This window comes from Camelus bactrianus, chromosome 6, assembly GCF_048773025.1.
Source record: "Camelus bactrianus isolate YW-2024 breed Bactrian camel chromosome 6, ASM4877302v1, whole genome shotgun sequence".
In the NCBI taxonomy this organism is placed as follows: domain Eukaryota; kingdom Metazoa; phylum Chordata; class Mammalia; order Artiodactyla; family Camelidae; genus Camelus; species Camelus bactrianus.
This window is the reverse complement of record NC_133544.1, coordinates 63,312,557-63,328,808: the sequence shown is the minus strand read 5'-3', so window position 1 is coordinate 63,328,808 and position 16,252 is coordinate 63,312,557. Positions and strand designations below refer to the sequence as shown.

Genomic DNA, 16,252 nt, shown 5'->3' with positions numbered 1-16,252 from the left:
GTAAGTATCAGCCAAGAGAGTTGGGAAGAAGCTGAGTGAGGCTTATTATACTGGTTCTCTGGGGACCCCACACACCATAAAACTTAGGAGAAGAGTAGATCCCTTAAGAAAACAAAGCTGCAATCCAAATCTTTCAGCCCTTATGTCACCTCCACAGAGATGTGTTTATTCCAGGAGGAGCTCACCCACTGTCTTCTAGAACCCCATTGTCCACAGAAGAAATATCATCTCACAAAGACTGGGCCAGTGTGAGGATCTAATAAAAGTCTCTGTCAGTCAAAATCAGCCCCATGAGTTCAAAAAGAAGCTGAAGGAGGATTCCACTAAATGGTGACTGTACTCTTCCAAGGCTTTTCCCCAGGATGAGCCTGTTGGAAATGGAAAATTTCAAAACATTCTAGACTCATCAGATCCTGTGAGCTGAATGATGGTAAAGCCCAAGGAAACCAGTCTCCCACCCAGGAAATGCCAGCTGGCCATTCAGGGTACTTTGCAATATGGATTTTTTATTGGAGTCAATTTATAATGTTGTGTTAATTTCTGATGTAAAGCACAGTGATTCATATATATATACATATATATATATATTCCTTTTCATATTCTTTTTCATTATAGGCTATTACAAGATATTGAATATAGTTGCCTGTGCAACACAGTAGAACCTTGTTTATCTATTGTATATATAGTAATTAGTACCTGCAAATCCCAAACTCTCAAGTTATCCCTCCCCACCCCCTTCCCCCCCGGTAACCATAAGTTTGTTTACTATGTCTGTGAGTCTGTCTCTGTTTTATAAATAAGTTCATTCATGTCTTTTTTTTTAGAGTCCACATATGAGTGATATCATATGGTATTTTTCTTTCTCTAGATGACTTACTTCACTTAGTATAACAGTCTCCAAGTCCATCCCTGTTGCTGCAGATGGCATTATTTTATTCTTTTTTACAGCTCAGTAGTATTCCACTGTGTGTGTACATCACAACTGCTTTATCTAATCATTTGTTAATGGACATTTAGGTTCCATGTCTTGGCTATTTTAAATAGTGCTGCTATGAACACTGGGGGGCACGTGTCTTTTTAAATTAGAGTTTCTTCTGGATATATGCCCAGGAGTGGGATTGTTAGATCATATGTTAAGTCTCATTCAGGATACTTTGGAAAAAAATAGGTGTTCTTAAAGAACATCAGATTTGTGAGAGATGGAGATCTCACACACCAATAGTACAGGATCTGCATTTAGATCCCACAGACAATATTGCAATCTCAAGAAATACCCATGAGAACCACATATGTTCTGCAGTCCTGTGAGCAGTGTATTTGGAATGGCCTGATTGGGATTTCCCAGAAGGTTGCTAAGCCCCTAACCCTGGGCTTGCGGGGTAATCCCCACCCTGGCACTGCAGAGGATGGCGCAGCCAACAATGGCTTCCTCAAACCCTTCTCTTCCTGGCAATTGTCTTTTAACACTCCTTTATAATACGTGGCATATCGAGCACACCCACTGGGTCTCATTCCTAACTTTAGCCCCACAATCCGGGTCAATGCTAGGCAAGTCAGTGTTTATCCAAGCAGAAACACTAAGTTAGCCGCATTGAGGAACTCTGCCTGTCCCACCTTGTGCTCAGTGTAACTGTCACCTTGGAAAACCCAAAGCTCTGGACGGCATCAAGTCTGCGTGAAACTGCTAATGCTTTTCCTTAGAATGAAAAGATCTCACCTTCCTTCTACGTGTACTAGAACTATCCAGAGGGCAAGACAAACCTCCAGGGCAGCCACAGAGACTTTCCCACTGGGCACTGCATGACTGACCTTTGAAACAATGAATGGTCTCAGCGGATGGTGCCGCCATGTCCAGGCTCTCGGGCTGCCAGACAAGTCTCCCCTTTCACTCAACAAGCCTGTAGGATAAAGGGGGAAATGCTAGAGATTCATGAAGTAAACCACTTCCCTTTTTATGTGGAAGCCCCCCCGCCAGCTGTTGACCTCCCATTTGAAATGGGAGAAAAACAAGTTTATCAGCAGCCCTGCCTATGAGCTATATCCGTGGGCTGATCATAACGTCTTTTCGTGGTTTATCTTTGCTATGATTCAGTATGAACCCAGAGCTTTCTCCTCCCCTTCCACTCACATCCAGCTCTTCCCCATCTTAGTCTCTATTTCCATTTTTCTCCCGATGTGTCCCACCAGGACTTTGTCTAAATGATACTCATTCTATTAGCTCCTGATGTTTCTGGGTATCACATTCATGCTGGATCTTGCTTCTGTACTAGAAAGAGCTGGGTAAGTTTCTTGGCCACCTGGTCTCACCTTTGAACCAAATGATTGGGCTACAGAGAACTCTTTTTCAAATTGCTGAGAATCTAAGCAATATTGAGCCTAGAAATAATCCCTGGGGAATAGCCCTTAGTTACATCTTCAGAGGTTGATCAACTATTTTGTGTTCTTTAATAACTGTCAACAAATGTTAGATACAATACTAGTTTGTGGAATAACTTTGAATAGCATAGCCTCTGCTGAAAAGAAGGAAAACCATGAAAAAAGGAAAGTTTATACAGTTTACTGTTTCATCTTCTCTACTAACATCCCCTAGCATTTCCTTCATCTCGGGTACCTAAGCGGAGTCCCAATCTTATTCTCCAGTGACTGCCAAATAACCCTTGCTACAGCTCTACCTGATAATTAAGGTAGTAGTTGATAATGCTAACTTTTAAAGAGAGATCTTTTTAAGGATTTTGGTTTGTCTTTGCTAAGCTCATGATTCAGTGTGAACCCGGGGCTTTATCCTCCCCTTACACTCACATCCAATTCTTGGACGGTCCCGGGAGCACTCTAGCAAATCCAAATAGACGTCTATCTATTTACTAGCTCAAATCCAGACCACCTCAAAGGCAGGGTTTCCCCTTGTAGAATGTTTGTGGGGAGACATCTCCAGCTTCTCATGAGGAAAAGCAAACTCTCTTCAGATGGGCCAATTTGATAGACTACTTGGCATAGGACCCTGCAAGGTTGTTGTCCTCTAGGAAATACTATGTAAGTGACACATCCTCAACTTACTCTGTGTCAAACACCACCAAATCCATATCACAGACATTTGAGGTGGTATTCACTCATTCAATAAATGTTTATTAAAGCTGATTATTTCAAGAAACTTGTTCTAAGAGCTATATAAAATGCCAAGATTCATAAGGAAATCTTTGTCTCAATGAGCAACAAATGAAAAACAGCTATAAAATACAATGAAATGAAAAACAACTATAAAAAAACAAAAAATATATATATATATAAAATATAATAGAATTATGCATGATACAGAGGAAAGATTCATTCATTCAAAAGAGAAGGCTTCTGGGAAATGATAGCACTTGTTGAGAAGAGACTTACAGGATAAATAGGATTTGAAAGGCTGATGATTCCAAGCTGAAAGAATGCCATGTGCTAAAACATCAGTGCATTAAGAATTTTAAAAATCATGAAGGATCTATTGTCTCTAGGGCCCATGGGAGGATGTAATTAGAGGAGACCCTGGGTATATCATATGAGGACAGATCATTAAGAACCTTGAATCACAAACTTCCACTAAGCAATTTTTCTTTATGCACACGTTACTTGGATTTTTCTCTTTCTGGTTGGTAAGAGTTGTGTTTTTCTGTCGTGGATTTCCTCTTTCCTTTTCATTAATCCAAACACTAGTGAAAGGCATCAAATTTTCAGGCAATACTGAAACAGCAATAGGCCATCCATGAGTTCTCAGTCAGTTTACCTGAGGATATGGATCTGTGTAGTGAATGGCAATAAGTTAAGTAAAAAGTTCCCACTTTCAACTATGAACTGCTTATGGATGAAGACCCAATAGTGGAATAAAGATAAAAATGAAAGGTATTGAATTCGCTGATGAATCAGGAATAAAAATTTGATTAAGGAATGTAAACAAGAATAATTTTTGGTTTGGGACCTTACTCAGGCCACCCTGCAAATCACCACTCTCTCCTCTTCACACACAAACACACCGGGACCCATACATGAGATGAGTACCCCCAGGGGGTCTGAAAAACAGATATAAAACACTCCTTCAACTCAAAAGGCAACACTCATCCCTCTTTCTTTTCAGTTCCAAGTGTCCTCAGATCCCCAGAACATCACAACTCCTGATGCTGCACACCTCTGATTGGCCAGCTCCAGAACAGATCAGAAGAGACATGGGGAACCTCACCACTGTCACCGAGCTTATCTTGCTGGGGCTCTCAGATGCCTGTGAGCTGCAGATGCTCATCTTCCTGGGCCTCCTCCTGACCTACCTCCTCACTCTGCTGGAGAATCTCCTCATCGTGATCATCACCCTCATGGACAGGCGCCTCCACACCCCCATGTACTATTTCCTCCGCAACTTTGCTGTCCTGGAGATCTGGTTCACCTCCGTCATCTTCCCCAAGATGCTGACCAACATCCTGACTGGACACAAGACCATCTCCCTAGCAGGCTGTCTCCTTCAAAGTTTCCTCTATTTCTTCCTGGGCACCACAGAGTTCTTCCTACTGGCAGTGATGTCCTTTGACAGGTATGTGGCCATATGTAACCCCTTGCATTATGTCACCATCATGAACAAAAGAGTCTGTGTCCAGCTAGTTCTTTGTTCATGGATGACAGGATTCCTTGTTATTATCATTCCAAGTCTTATCATATTTCAGCAGCCATTCTGTGGCCCCAACGTCATTAATCATTTCTTCTGTGATAATTTTCCACTCCTGGAACTCATATGTGCAGACACAAGCCTGATAGAGCTTCTGGGTTTTATTATGGCCAACCTCAGCCTACTGGGCACTCTGTCTGTGACGGCCACCTGCTATGGCCACATCCTCCACACCATCCTGCACATCCCCTCAGCCAAGGAGAGGCAGAAAGCCTTCTCAACCTGCTCCTCTCATATCACTGTTGTGTCTCTCTTCTATGGCAGCTGCATCTTCATGTATGTCCGGTCAGGCAAGGGCAGCCATGGGGAGGACAGGAACAAGGTGGTGGCCTTGCTCAACACCATGGTGACCCCGATGCTCAATCCCTTCATCTACACCCTGAGGAACAAACAGGTGCAGCAGGTGTTTAAGGAGAAAGTGAAGAAGCTCTTCTTGTAAAATTGTCAAACCAAGAGGTTGAACTAATATCCCCAGTCAAGCTAAGAGAGTATCAGGCCTCTGCAAGAAATTGAAGCTTTCTCCTTCAGAGAAAGGTTGATGGCATGTTTCTGGGGTGCCAGTCACTGTGCAACTCTTTAATGACTAATTTGAAAACCAGGAGGAAAAGGATGATTTCCTACAGGAAGAGAATTTTCAAAATCTAAAAGGAAATAGAGAACTCAATCAGACAAATTACCGTAGAACGATTTCAGAATGGGATTATATATCTACTATAAACCAAAACACAATGTCTTCAACAATAAAAATCAAATAACCCAATTCTACAGATGGCCAATAAGTACATGAAAAGATGTGTTGTATCACTTATCATTAGGGAAATGCAAATCAAAATCACAATGAGATATCACTTCACACCCATTAAGATGGCTTCTTTTTTTTTTTTCTTTTTTAAGTTTTCAACAGAAAACAGCAAGTGTTGGCAAGAATGTGGAGAAATTAGACCCACTGGTGGGAATGAAAATGGCACAACCACTGTAGAAAACAGTATGGCAGTTTCTAAAAAATGTAAACGTACATTTACCATATAACCCAGCAATCTCACATCTGAGTATATACCCAGAAGAATTGAAAACAGGGACTTAAACAGGTATTTGTATGTCCATGTTCATAGTAACATTATTCACAGTAGCCGACAAGGTGGTAACAACTCAAGTGTCCATTGATGAATGAATGAATAAACAAAAATATGGTCTATACATGCAATGGAATGTTATTCAACCTGGAAAAAGGAACAAAATTCTGGTAAATGCTACAACATGGAGTAACCTTGAAGACAGTATGCTAAGTGAAATAAGCCAGACACAAAAGGACACATATTGTATGAGTCCACTTGCTGAGGGACCTAGAGTAATCAAAATCATGAAGACAGAAGGTAGAATGGTGGTTGCCAGGGGCTAGAGGTGGGGGTAGGAAAGGAGAATTATCATTTAATGGACACGGAATTTCAGTCCGGGAAGACGAAAAAGTTCTGGAGATGGATAATGGTGACCATTGCATAACAATGTGAATGTACTTGATGTCATCAAACTACATTTTAATCTGGTTTAAATAGTAAATTTTATGTTATATGTATTTTACCACAGTAAGAAAAATACAGATACCAGATCAAAAACAAAACTATGTTATCTTTGGCATTCTCTTTCTCTTATATTCCAGTCAATCCATCAGCAAATTCTGTGTATTACACATTCAAAATAAATACAGAGGTCTATCACTGCTTACCACCACCACTACTATCTTTGTACACACCACCTTCCACTTCGTCTAGGTTATCCATCCCCTACTCGCCACCCCCATCCCATCCACATATCCCTGGAGGAGGGCAGGGGTAGAAAACACAGGTAAATGTGAGGTGAATTTGCACAGTTAAGACAGATGAAGCCAACAACACACACCCTTTCTCTCTGAAGATTTCCCGCCTGAAACAGGCCTTAGATGCAGGAAGGGGTACATTTTAACTTCAAATGAAATTCAAAATTTTGACAATTACACGGATTGGACAATTTAATAATCCCATTGTTTGAACTGATTATGAATGGAAGACTTCTAAAATTATATGGGTGGCCAGAAAATTGGCCATACCAGTCTTGAATTCCACCCAAGAATCAAGGAAGAAATAACCACATGAACAGGTTTAAATGGGCATTCAGGAAGGGGGTAGAGTAGTGAATCCATATTACAAATAAAGGGTTATTATCCATAATATACAAACATAAACAACCTGATAGAAAAAGGAGCTAAAGATACAGACACTTCACAGAAAAGTAAACCCAAGGGCCAATAAATAAGTGAAAATATGTTCAACTATATTGAGTCAAGACAACTCCAATTAGCTCGCCGCTGCCCTTGGTCTTGGGGTCGTTGTTAGCTCCGAGGCCGCAGCATTGATGATGAGCTTACTTCAGGTTGTGCGTGACCACTGGGTACATATACTTGTGCCTATGGGATTTGTCTTTGGATGGTATCTAGACAAAAAGAATGATGAAAAGCTAACTGCCTTCTGGAATGAGAGTCTCTTATTCAAAAGGGAATTGAGGCCCCGTGAAGAAGTCACCTGGAAATAAAGGCTATGGCTGAATTACAGGATGTTCACATTTTTTAAATTATGGGAGAAATAAAAACACATTCATTATTTAATTTGAAAAAAAAAAAAGACAACTCCAATTAAAATAATAACTGCTTGTGTCTTTTTTTTTAGATTCCATATACAAGTGATATACATATATATATAAAATAGATAAACAACAGGTTTATACTGTATAGCACAGGGAACTATATTCAATATCTTGTAGTTACCTATAATAAAAAAAATGAAAAGAAATATATGTATGTACATGTATGAATGAAACACTATGCTGTACACCAGAAATTGATACAACATTGTAAACTGACTATAGTTCAGTTTGAAAAATGAGGAGGGGGGTAAGAATAAAGGCTAGAATTCCCAAAAGGACTGTATTAGTTATTTATTCGTGTGCCTTTGGCTGAAGATATCTGGTAAGACTGTAAGCAAGGTTTACTCATGTGGCTATTCATAGGCCTCAAGTCCTTGCTGGTTGTTGGCTAAAAACATCCGTTTCTTGCCATGTGGGCTTTTCCATACCACAGCTCACAATATGGCAGCTGGCAAAAGCTGGCTTGCTCAGAGCAAGCAAGTAAGAGAGCAAGAGAGAGCAAGCAAGATGGAGACTACAGTCTCTTTGTAACTGTGTCAGGAGTGAAATCTCATCCCTTTCACTGTATTCTTTTTTTTTTTTCACTTTTTATTGAAGTATAGTTGATTTACAATGTTGTGTTAGTTTCAGGTGTACAATTAAGTGATTCAGTTATACATATATATACGTATATTCTTGTTCAGATTCGTTTCCATTATAGTTTAATGCAAGATAGTGAATATAGTTCCCTGTGCTATATAGTAGGTCCTTGCTCTTTATCTATTTTATATTTAGTAGTATGTATCTGGTAATCACAAACTCCTAATTTATCCCTCCCTCCCCTTCCCCTTTGGTAACCATAAGTTTGTTTTCTATGTCTGTGAGGCATGGTATTCTATTTATTAGAAGCTAGTCACTGGGTCAAGCCACACACAAGGGGAAGGGATTACAAGGACATGAATCCCAGGAGGTAGGGATCATAGAGGCTATCCCAAGAACTATGTAAATCAGTCTGTGACACCAACTACATACGCTATTTGACGTCTTGCTGAATATTACAAAAGTTCTCTAACAGCACAGAGACTGCATTACATCTGTCTTCTCTTCTGATAACTGGGGCAAACACTCTCCATTGAATCTCCAAGAGGCTAAATGCAATCTGGCTGTGGGATAATCACACAGAGAAAACACTCAGTCATGATCACAGGGGTCATGTGTCCTCCGTTGTTGGGTTCCCCTTGGCACTTAACACAAGGCTTGTGCTCCATAAATCCCCACTGAATTGCACAGAATGGAAGCTAAGGTAGCAGAGCAGTGACTAAGAGAAGACAGAACTGGCAAAGTATAGACAGCAGAATCCCAGTGTGACAACTGTAAGTGGTCTCAGGGGTAGTTTCCACAAGCAAAAACCTGTCCTCTCCCCATTTGACCCCTTCCTCCAAGCTCTGGGACAATCTTGGCTGCGGGCAGGGAGATTTTGGAAAGATCCAGGCCAGCTTTGTGGGACTCAACCTCAGTCTTATTTCCTAGGAGTTCACATTCAACCTTGTGCTCCATTTATAGTGACTAAACTTTTGCCCTGATTCTGAAACAAAGTCTCTTTTATGCCCAGTACTGACAATTGGACTACAGCCCTATATTCAGTGTATCAGTGCTGATCCTGGGAACCTGCCTATTCTTCCACCCATTGAGGATGTGGCTTCTACCTGTGGTTTTTGCCATTCTGTCCCCATATCTCCCCAGGGACTAGTCACTTTCCTAATCTACCAGCTTGCCAAGAACATTGTCACCTGCAGACAGACTTTCCAGAGATCAACCGGCTGGAGCCTCCCCAGACCAGCAACCACTTCCTCCTCAAGGATCCCCTTCTAGGCCCTGCCTGCCTGGCCAGGCCTAGCCACCCTCAAGGTTTCCTCTTCTGGCCACAGTTCCTTTGGTCATGCCCTCAATCCATCTTTGTCTGCTTTTATTTTTTTCCCCCAAACCCATTAACTCTTCATTAAATTAACAAAAGATTTCTGATTTGATTTCCTCCCTGGATCCTGCAATAACTACCTCAATCTATTTTCCTGTTTTCTTGTCTGCTCCAATTTCTTATTTCTACCATCCCTCGAAATGATGACATTTTAAAGCATAAACAAAGTCATGTCACTTCTCTGCTTAAAACATTGCAATAGCTTCCAACTGCACTTGGAATGAAATCGATCTTTCTTACCAAGCTCTCCAAACTTTGAACCCAGCACAAGTCTCCAGCCAAATCTCAGCTCACCATCAGCCTCTTCATGATTCTCTGGCCTTTTTGCTTTAACTCAAACATACGAGCTCTTTGCCATATCATGGCCTAACATACACTCTTCTCTTTGCCTGGAACTCTCCCAACCAGTCACCCAATCAACCTCCTTCTCTGCCGTCAAGCCTGAGCTCACTCACCCTTCCTCAGGCCCAACTTTTCTCATCATCCATCCAAGGCAAGTCTCACCTGTTTTCCTCTCCTAAAGCACTCAGTTCTATGCCTTCATAGCCCTCATAGTGTCTTGTTATAACATATTTATTCACATGTGTTTCTCTCCCTGAATTTTAGTATGACAAAAGATCAATTTTTTTCTCAGTTCAGGGAAGAATAAATCAGATTCTTTTTCCTTTAGGTAAGGGGTCCTTTTCTCAGGAACAAAGATTCAAAAAGTAAAGATAAAGCCATGAGCAAATGTATATGTCCTCCCTGCCCCTCTCCAGTCCCAGTGGGGAAGAAAAGAAAGGATGTTTAGTCACAGAGGGGAGCTGAAGTTTCCATTTCTCACAATGCCTGGCAGATGCCCATGGATGGACGATCACCACCTGAGAACTGCAGGACTCCTCAAGCCAGGACCTTTCTTGTCTGGCCAGAGGAGGAATACAATTTCCATACACAGATTCCCAGCAGGTACAACCAGTGCATGCCATGTTCAGTCCCTAACCTCCGCTGCCCAGCTATCTGGGCCTCCTCCTGATAGGTTATTGGTTTAGCCATGACTCTACCATGGCCAAGGTGACTACACAAGCTGTTCATAGGAGCCCACCAGGAGTTTAGGGAGTAGGTTGCAAACCCTGGCCAGTCAAACACAACAAGAATAGCCAGACTCTCCAGGGATGAACACCCTAGTCAGATTAATTCACTAATCCATTTAAAACAGAGAATAGAAAGCCAGTTATTCATTTGCCTTTTCAAACACATTATTGGCTCCTAAATCATACCACTTACTGCAGTCAAGTAACATCAGCCAGTTTTATCCAGACTGGGGAATAGTTTGGTGACCAAAGAAAGAAAATGGGATTGCAAAGTAGTTTGAGCTTGAGTGGCCCAAGGACCAAGAGGAGGACTGTTTCAAGATCTTTTTCTAAGACTTCTCCAATGAAGAGTAAGTTCCACAGGCACTGGAAACCATGTCTGTTTCATTCACCAGTCATAGTCATCCTCAGTACAGTGTCTAACACATAGTAGGTACTCAATAAACAGGTGAATGTTTAATGAATGATTAATTAAAGTTCTTCACCCTCCACACGCCAACTTATCCTTCAGTCTCAACTTTTCATAACTCCATCAGAAACATCTTCTTTTATCTTTCAGTCTAATTCAAGGTCTCCTATGAGCTCTTCAGAACACTGGTCACAATAATAACATTTGTGTGATTAGTTGATGCCTGTCTTCCTCCACAAGACTCTACCTGTCTCTGATACCTAAGTCTGTACTTGTCACACAATAAACACTCAGCTAAAATGTGTTGAATGTTTTAATAACCATGTTTCCTTTGTTATAATCAAACTTAGCTAGAAGTTCCTGAGCTTCTCAGTCAGAACAAAGTAAACTTTCAATCCCAAAGCTGAAGAAAGTAAGAGGTAAGGGACCTTCCTAGGTCCCTATTGCCACTGATGGTAATGAATCTCCAGGGAAGCATAGCTGCATCCTACAAGAGAAGAGTGCGAATCTCTAGATTGGTTAAGTTTGAGCTGTGTACCTTGTTTAATCTCTGTGTTTCCATGGAGACCAAAACAGAACCCCAAGCAGTCCAGGCCTGAAGCCAGCTCCACAGAGACAAGGAGTCTGCCAAGAGCAGTTTATGCTGGAATCCTCTGTGGGCACTAAGCTCCTGGAAGAGCATGTACATTGTCCAGAAGCTTCTTAAGTCAAACTGAAGATGAATCATATGAAACTGCATCAGTTGATGTTTGTCTCTGCCTTAGTGTAGGAGGGATAAAAGGATAATTAATTAGGCTTCTACATCCATTTCCCCAGGACAGGGGTCAGTGGTGACACTGCGATGGGCCAGGAGCAAAAGAAGCTTTCTAAGAAACTGGTGAATCCCAAAGTTCTGGGGAATATCCAGAAATACTTCATTTCTGAGGTGGTCTGAAGATGTGTCGATAACAAGGGAGTCAGAGAACACTTCTTAAGGGAGATTGGTTGTTGGAAAACTTGGAAGATTGGTGACATTTGCAGTACAAAGAGAACAGGACATGCCTATTCTGGACCATGTGGACCATGTTACAGCTCTGGAGCTTCCTCCACTTTGAATCTCTGGTGAGCCTCCAAGAAGTGTAGTGCTCAGACAGCACTGCAGAGACGTGGGCTTCCTGTGAAAACCGGGAGTCTCCATCATTCGAACTGCCTGGAAAACAATCGAACACCTCACCTAGTAGCTAGTGAGGTAATCTACATTGGTGCAATTTTCGAAATAGGGGAAGGGGAATCTGATTTCTCTGGATACTCTGCCAATAAGCCGGCCATCTGTTTTCAGGTGTCCACTGGCGGGCTCTGGCACAGTTGACTTCTTTGACTTTTTTCATCATTCCCAATAACCTGACTCAGCTCAGCTGATGAGTCACAGAGTCACTGAGGCTTTTTCTCACCGTTTTCATGGTCAGTCACGTGTCTCGCCTTTGTTTCTCTTGAAATGTTCTACCCAACTCTTAGCCGAAACGCACTCACTGTGCCAATTTCTTTTATGATTTTGAATTTAAGTTATTGTATAAACAATAATAAAGGTAATAAAAAGAGGAAAGAAAAATCATCCACAATCCTCTCATCCTTATGTGGCAATTATGTTCATTTTTCTATGTTCTTATCCATCCCTTCTCCATATAAATACATATTTTATATAGCTATAATGTACTGTGTTACCGTTTCTCTGAGGCAAGCTTATCATATTTTTTCCTGCTCCTGTCTCAGATAGAGTCAGGCCTTCCCTGCAGAAGCTACCTTACCTTGTGATTTCTATAAAGGACAACCGATGGCAAATACGCCGAGTTCTTTATCCAGATCTCTAAGGACAATATTAAACAATGGAAAAAGTAGAAATAAAAATCATTTAAAACAGACATATTCTCCAAAATTGAAATTGAACCAATAAACAATTCTGAACATCAGCATTCATCACTGTTATTCTTTATTATTATCACCTAGGAAATTATCCCAAAGTCTTAAGCATGATACCTCATCTACAAAAGCATGCTCCCTCTCTGCTTCTAAATAACAACCTCACACCACATGTATCCCTCAAAAAATATCAGCCAAATAATATATTAACAAAAAGTTTGTGATAACATGACAAAATTTTGTTATAATAATATATGGAAATAAATAAACCTAATTACCTCTCCCCATCATAATAATAGTAGTGGTAGTAGTAGTAATAATATTAATAATAATAATAATAATAATAATAATAATAATAATAATAATAATAATAAATGGGAAGGAAAGAGGTGCAGAATACATAATCTATGAGCATAGCTTTACAAAGCAATAAGCACTAAATAAGAGTAGGAAAAATACAGTAGAAATAAATCAAAATGTTAATGAAAGTTTTTTCTATGGGTCTACAAGTGATTGATTCTTTTTATTTCATTTCTCTGTATTTCCTACACTTTCCATAATGAGCTAATAATGTTTTTATATTTTTAAAACTTTTTCTTTAAATACATAGTACCCAAAATCCCAGTGTCTTTTCTCTAATTTTATTCTTCCTTATGATTATCCTACTAGAATTTCAGCCACAAGGCAAGACATAAAAATAGCTAACATTACGTGACCACTTGCTCAGTGGCCAACCTTGTGCTAGATGTTGGATATGCATAATTCACTTAAGTTTTGGGAGAACATTTTACATATGTACTCTTACTACACCCACTGAAGAAACAGAGTTTTGATGAGGTTAGATAACTGGCCCCAGAAGTTAGTAAATGATGGAGCTCAGGTGCAACCAAGCTGTCTCTCTAACTCAAATGCCTCTGGAACAAGTTCTAGAGTAAGTATTCCATTAATGCCTTCAATAAAGGTCTGTGATCCTTTGGATACAGGACATGCAAAGGAGAACATTTTAATGTACTTGTGAGACTCCTTACAACATTTGGATGAAAATGGGAAAAGATGTCACCCGATCTAAAAGAATGAAAAAGGATTTACTACAGAATTTCCTAACAGAAATAAGAGAAATGGAAAAAGAATTGATAAAGGCAAAACTTTTCCCAAAGAGTACCAGAAAATGGTAGCAGAGTATGTGACACATAATAACCCAATGAGTGACCTGGACAACCAGTATGAAGAGGGAGGAAAGGGACTTACAAGTCTAAGAAATAAAGGATTCCTTCAGCTCAAAATCCCTCTTTCTTTTCAGTTCCAAGTGTCCTCAGATCCCCAGAACATCACAACCCCTGATGCTGCACACCTCTGATTGGCCAGCTCCAGAACAGATCAGAAGAGACATGGGGAACCTCACCACTGTCACCGAGCTTATCTTGCTGGGGCTCTCAGATGCCTGTGAGCTGCAGATGCTCATCTTCCTGGGCCTCCTCCTGACCTACCTCCTCACTCTGCTGGAGAATCTCCTCATCGTGGTCATCACCCTCATGGACAGGCGCCTCCACACCCCCATGTACTATTTCCTCCGCAACTTTGCTGTCCTGGAGATCTGGTTCACCTCCGTCATCTTCCCCAAGATGCTGACCAACATCCTGACTGGACACAAGACCATCTCCCTAGCAGGCTGTCTCCTTCAAAGTTTCCTCTATTTCTTCCTGGGCACCACAGAGTTCTTCCTACTGGCAGTGATGTCCTTTGACAGGTATGTGGCCATATGTAACCCCTTGCGTTATGTCACCATCATGAACAAAAGAGTCTGTGTCCAGCTAGTTCTTTGTTCATGGATGACAGGATTCCTTGTTATTATCATTCCAAGTCTTATCATATTACAGCAGCCATTCTGTGGCCCCAACGTCATTAATCATTTCTTCTGTGATAATTTTCCACTCCTGGAACTCATATGTGCAGACACAAGCCTGATAGAGCTTCTGGGTTTTATTATGGCCAACCTCAGCCTACTGGGCACTCTGTCTGTGACGGCCACCTGCTATGGCCACATCCTCCACACCATCCTGCACATCCCCTCAGCCAAGGAGAGGCAGAAAGCCTTCTCAACCTGCTCCTCCCACATCACTGTTGTGTCTCTCTTCTATGGCAGCTGCATCTTCATGTATGTCCGGTCGGGCAAGGGCAGCGAGGGGGAGGACAGGAACAAGGTGGTGGCCTTGCTCAACACCGTGGTGACCCCGATGCTCAATCCCTTCATCTACACCCTGAGGAACAAACAGGTGAAGCAGGTGTTTAGGGAGCGAATGAGCAAGCTCCTCTCATAAAGATGAGCTGGACCTGAGAGGGTGGGGAAAGCTGACTCCTTGCCTAAATCTCTGGAAATGCCGCTCCTGCCCTGCTCTCCATGAACTCCCCACCCCTAGACATCTTTTATCATGTGCTCTAATCTACAGCAGTTTCTTACATGTTTCATTATTAGGACATGCAGTCTTGTCAGAGAGCAAAAAAACTCAGTGTACCACAACTATGTCTGGTATGTCTTCGTGTTTCTGACTGTAGCCTGTATCTGCGTCTCTTAATCTTGTCTCATTTTTAAGTTATAATAACCACTTCACATGCCTTCTTCACTAGAACTTTGCAAAACCAATGAAAATATTCTCAATGAGAATATATTTATGATAGACTTCAGAATTATTCTAAGTACAGAAAAATTAATGAAGTGGAATAACCAAGAAATGTTGAACAAAAATGCATCAGACAGTAAAACACTAACCCAAGAACTAACAAATAGAACAATGGAATTGGATAGATATTCTGGAAAGATAATGGAGTACACATAATAGATGATTAAATTAGACTTTCTAATCAGTAACAAAAACAAAGTCAATCAGTAGATGATGTCAAGACTATTGCCTAAACACAGTAGACTTTCTTTCCAAAAGACTGGGGTCTAGTACTTGGTTATTTAGGTGGGGGAAACTTTAAAGCAAAAGAACAATTTTAAAATGATACATGCCTTGGAGACGGGGTGGAGAAAAAGTAACTCTCCTTCACTCTTCGTGGAAATGTAAATTGGTGCAACCACTATGTAGGACTATATGGAGGTTCCTTAAAAAACTAAAAATAGACTTACCATATGATCCAGAAATCCCACTCCTGGGCATATATCCAGAGAAAACTATAATTTGAAAAGACATATGCACCCTCAATGTTCACAGCAGCACTATTTACTTGGCTAAGATGTGGAAACAACCTAAATGCCCATCAATAGATGAATGGATAAAGAGGATGTGGTATCTATATATACAATGAACTACTACTCAGCCATGAAAAAGAATAAAATAATGTCATTTGCAGCAACATGGATGGACATGGAGATCATCATTCTAAGCGAAATAAGCCAGAAGGAGAAAGAAAAATACTATATGATATCACTTATATGTGGAATCTGAAAAAAAAAAAAAAGACATAAATGAACTTATTTCCAAAACAGAAACAGACTTACAGACATAGAGAACAAACTTATGGTTACGAGGGGGAAAAATGGTTGGAAGAGATAAATTGGG

General features: G+C 40.8%; 3 protein-coding genes across 3 annotated transcripts; all 3 read left to right on the top strand.

The window, feature by feature from the left end:
• Window positions 1-4,148: 4,148 nt before the first annotated feature.
• LOC105068834 (olfactory receptor 6E1-like) lies at window positions 4,149-5,126 on the top strand. Its single transcript, XM_010954803.3, has one exon. It carries the CDS (start codon window positions 4,149-4,151, stop codon window positions 5,124-5,126), a length of 978 nt encoding a protein of 325 aa, XP_010953105.3.
• A 1,900-nt stretch (window positions 5,127-7,026) lies between these two features.
• Window positions 7,027-7,325, top strand: LOC123616749 (NADH dehydrogenase [ubiquinone] 1 beta subcomplex subunit 1). The gene has a single exon (XM_045516483.2). The coding sequence runs from the start codon at window positions 7,076-7,078 to the stop codon at window positions 7,250-7,252; it is 177 nt and encodes a 58-aa protein (XP_045372439.2). The 5' UTR covers window positions 7,027-7,075; the 3' UTR covers window positions 7,253-7,325.
• Window positions 7,326-14,032: 6,707 nt separating this feature from the next.
• LOC105068835 (olfactory receptor 6E1-like) lies at window positions 14,033-15,010 on the top strand. The gene has a single exon (XM_010954805.3). The coding sequence runs from the start codon at window positions 14,033-14,035 to the stop codon at window positions 15,008-15,010; it is 978 nt and encodes a 325-aa protein (XP_010953107.3).
• Window positions 15,011-16,252: the final 1,242 nt, after the last annotated feature.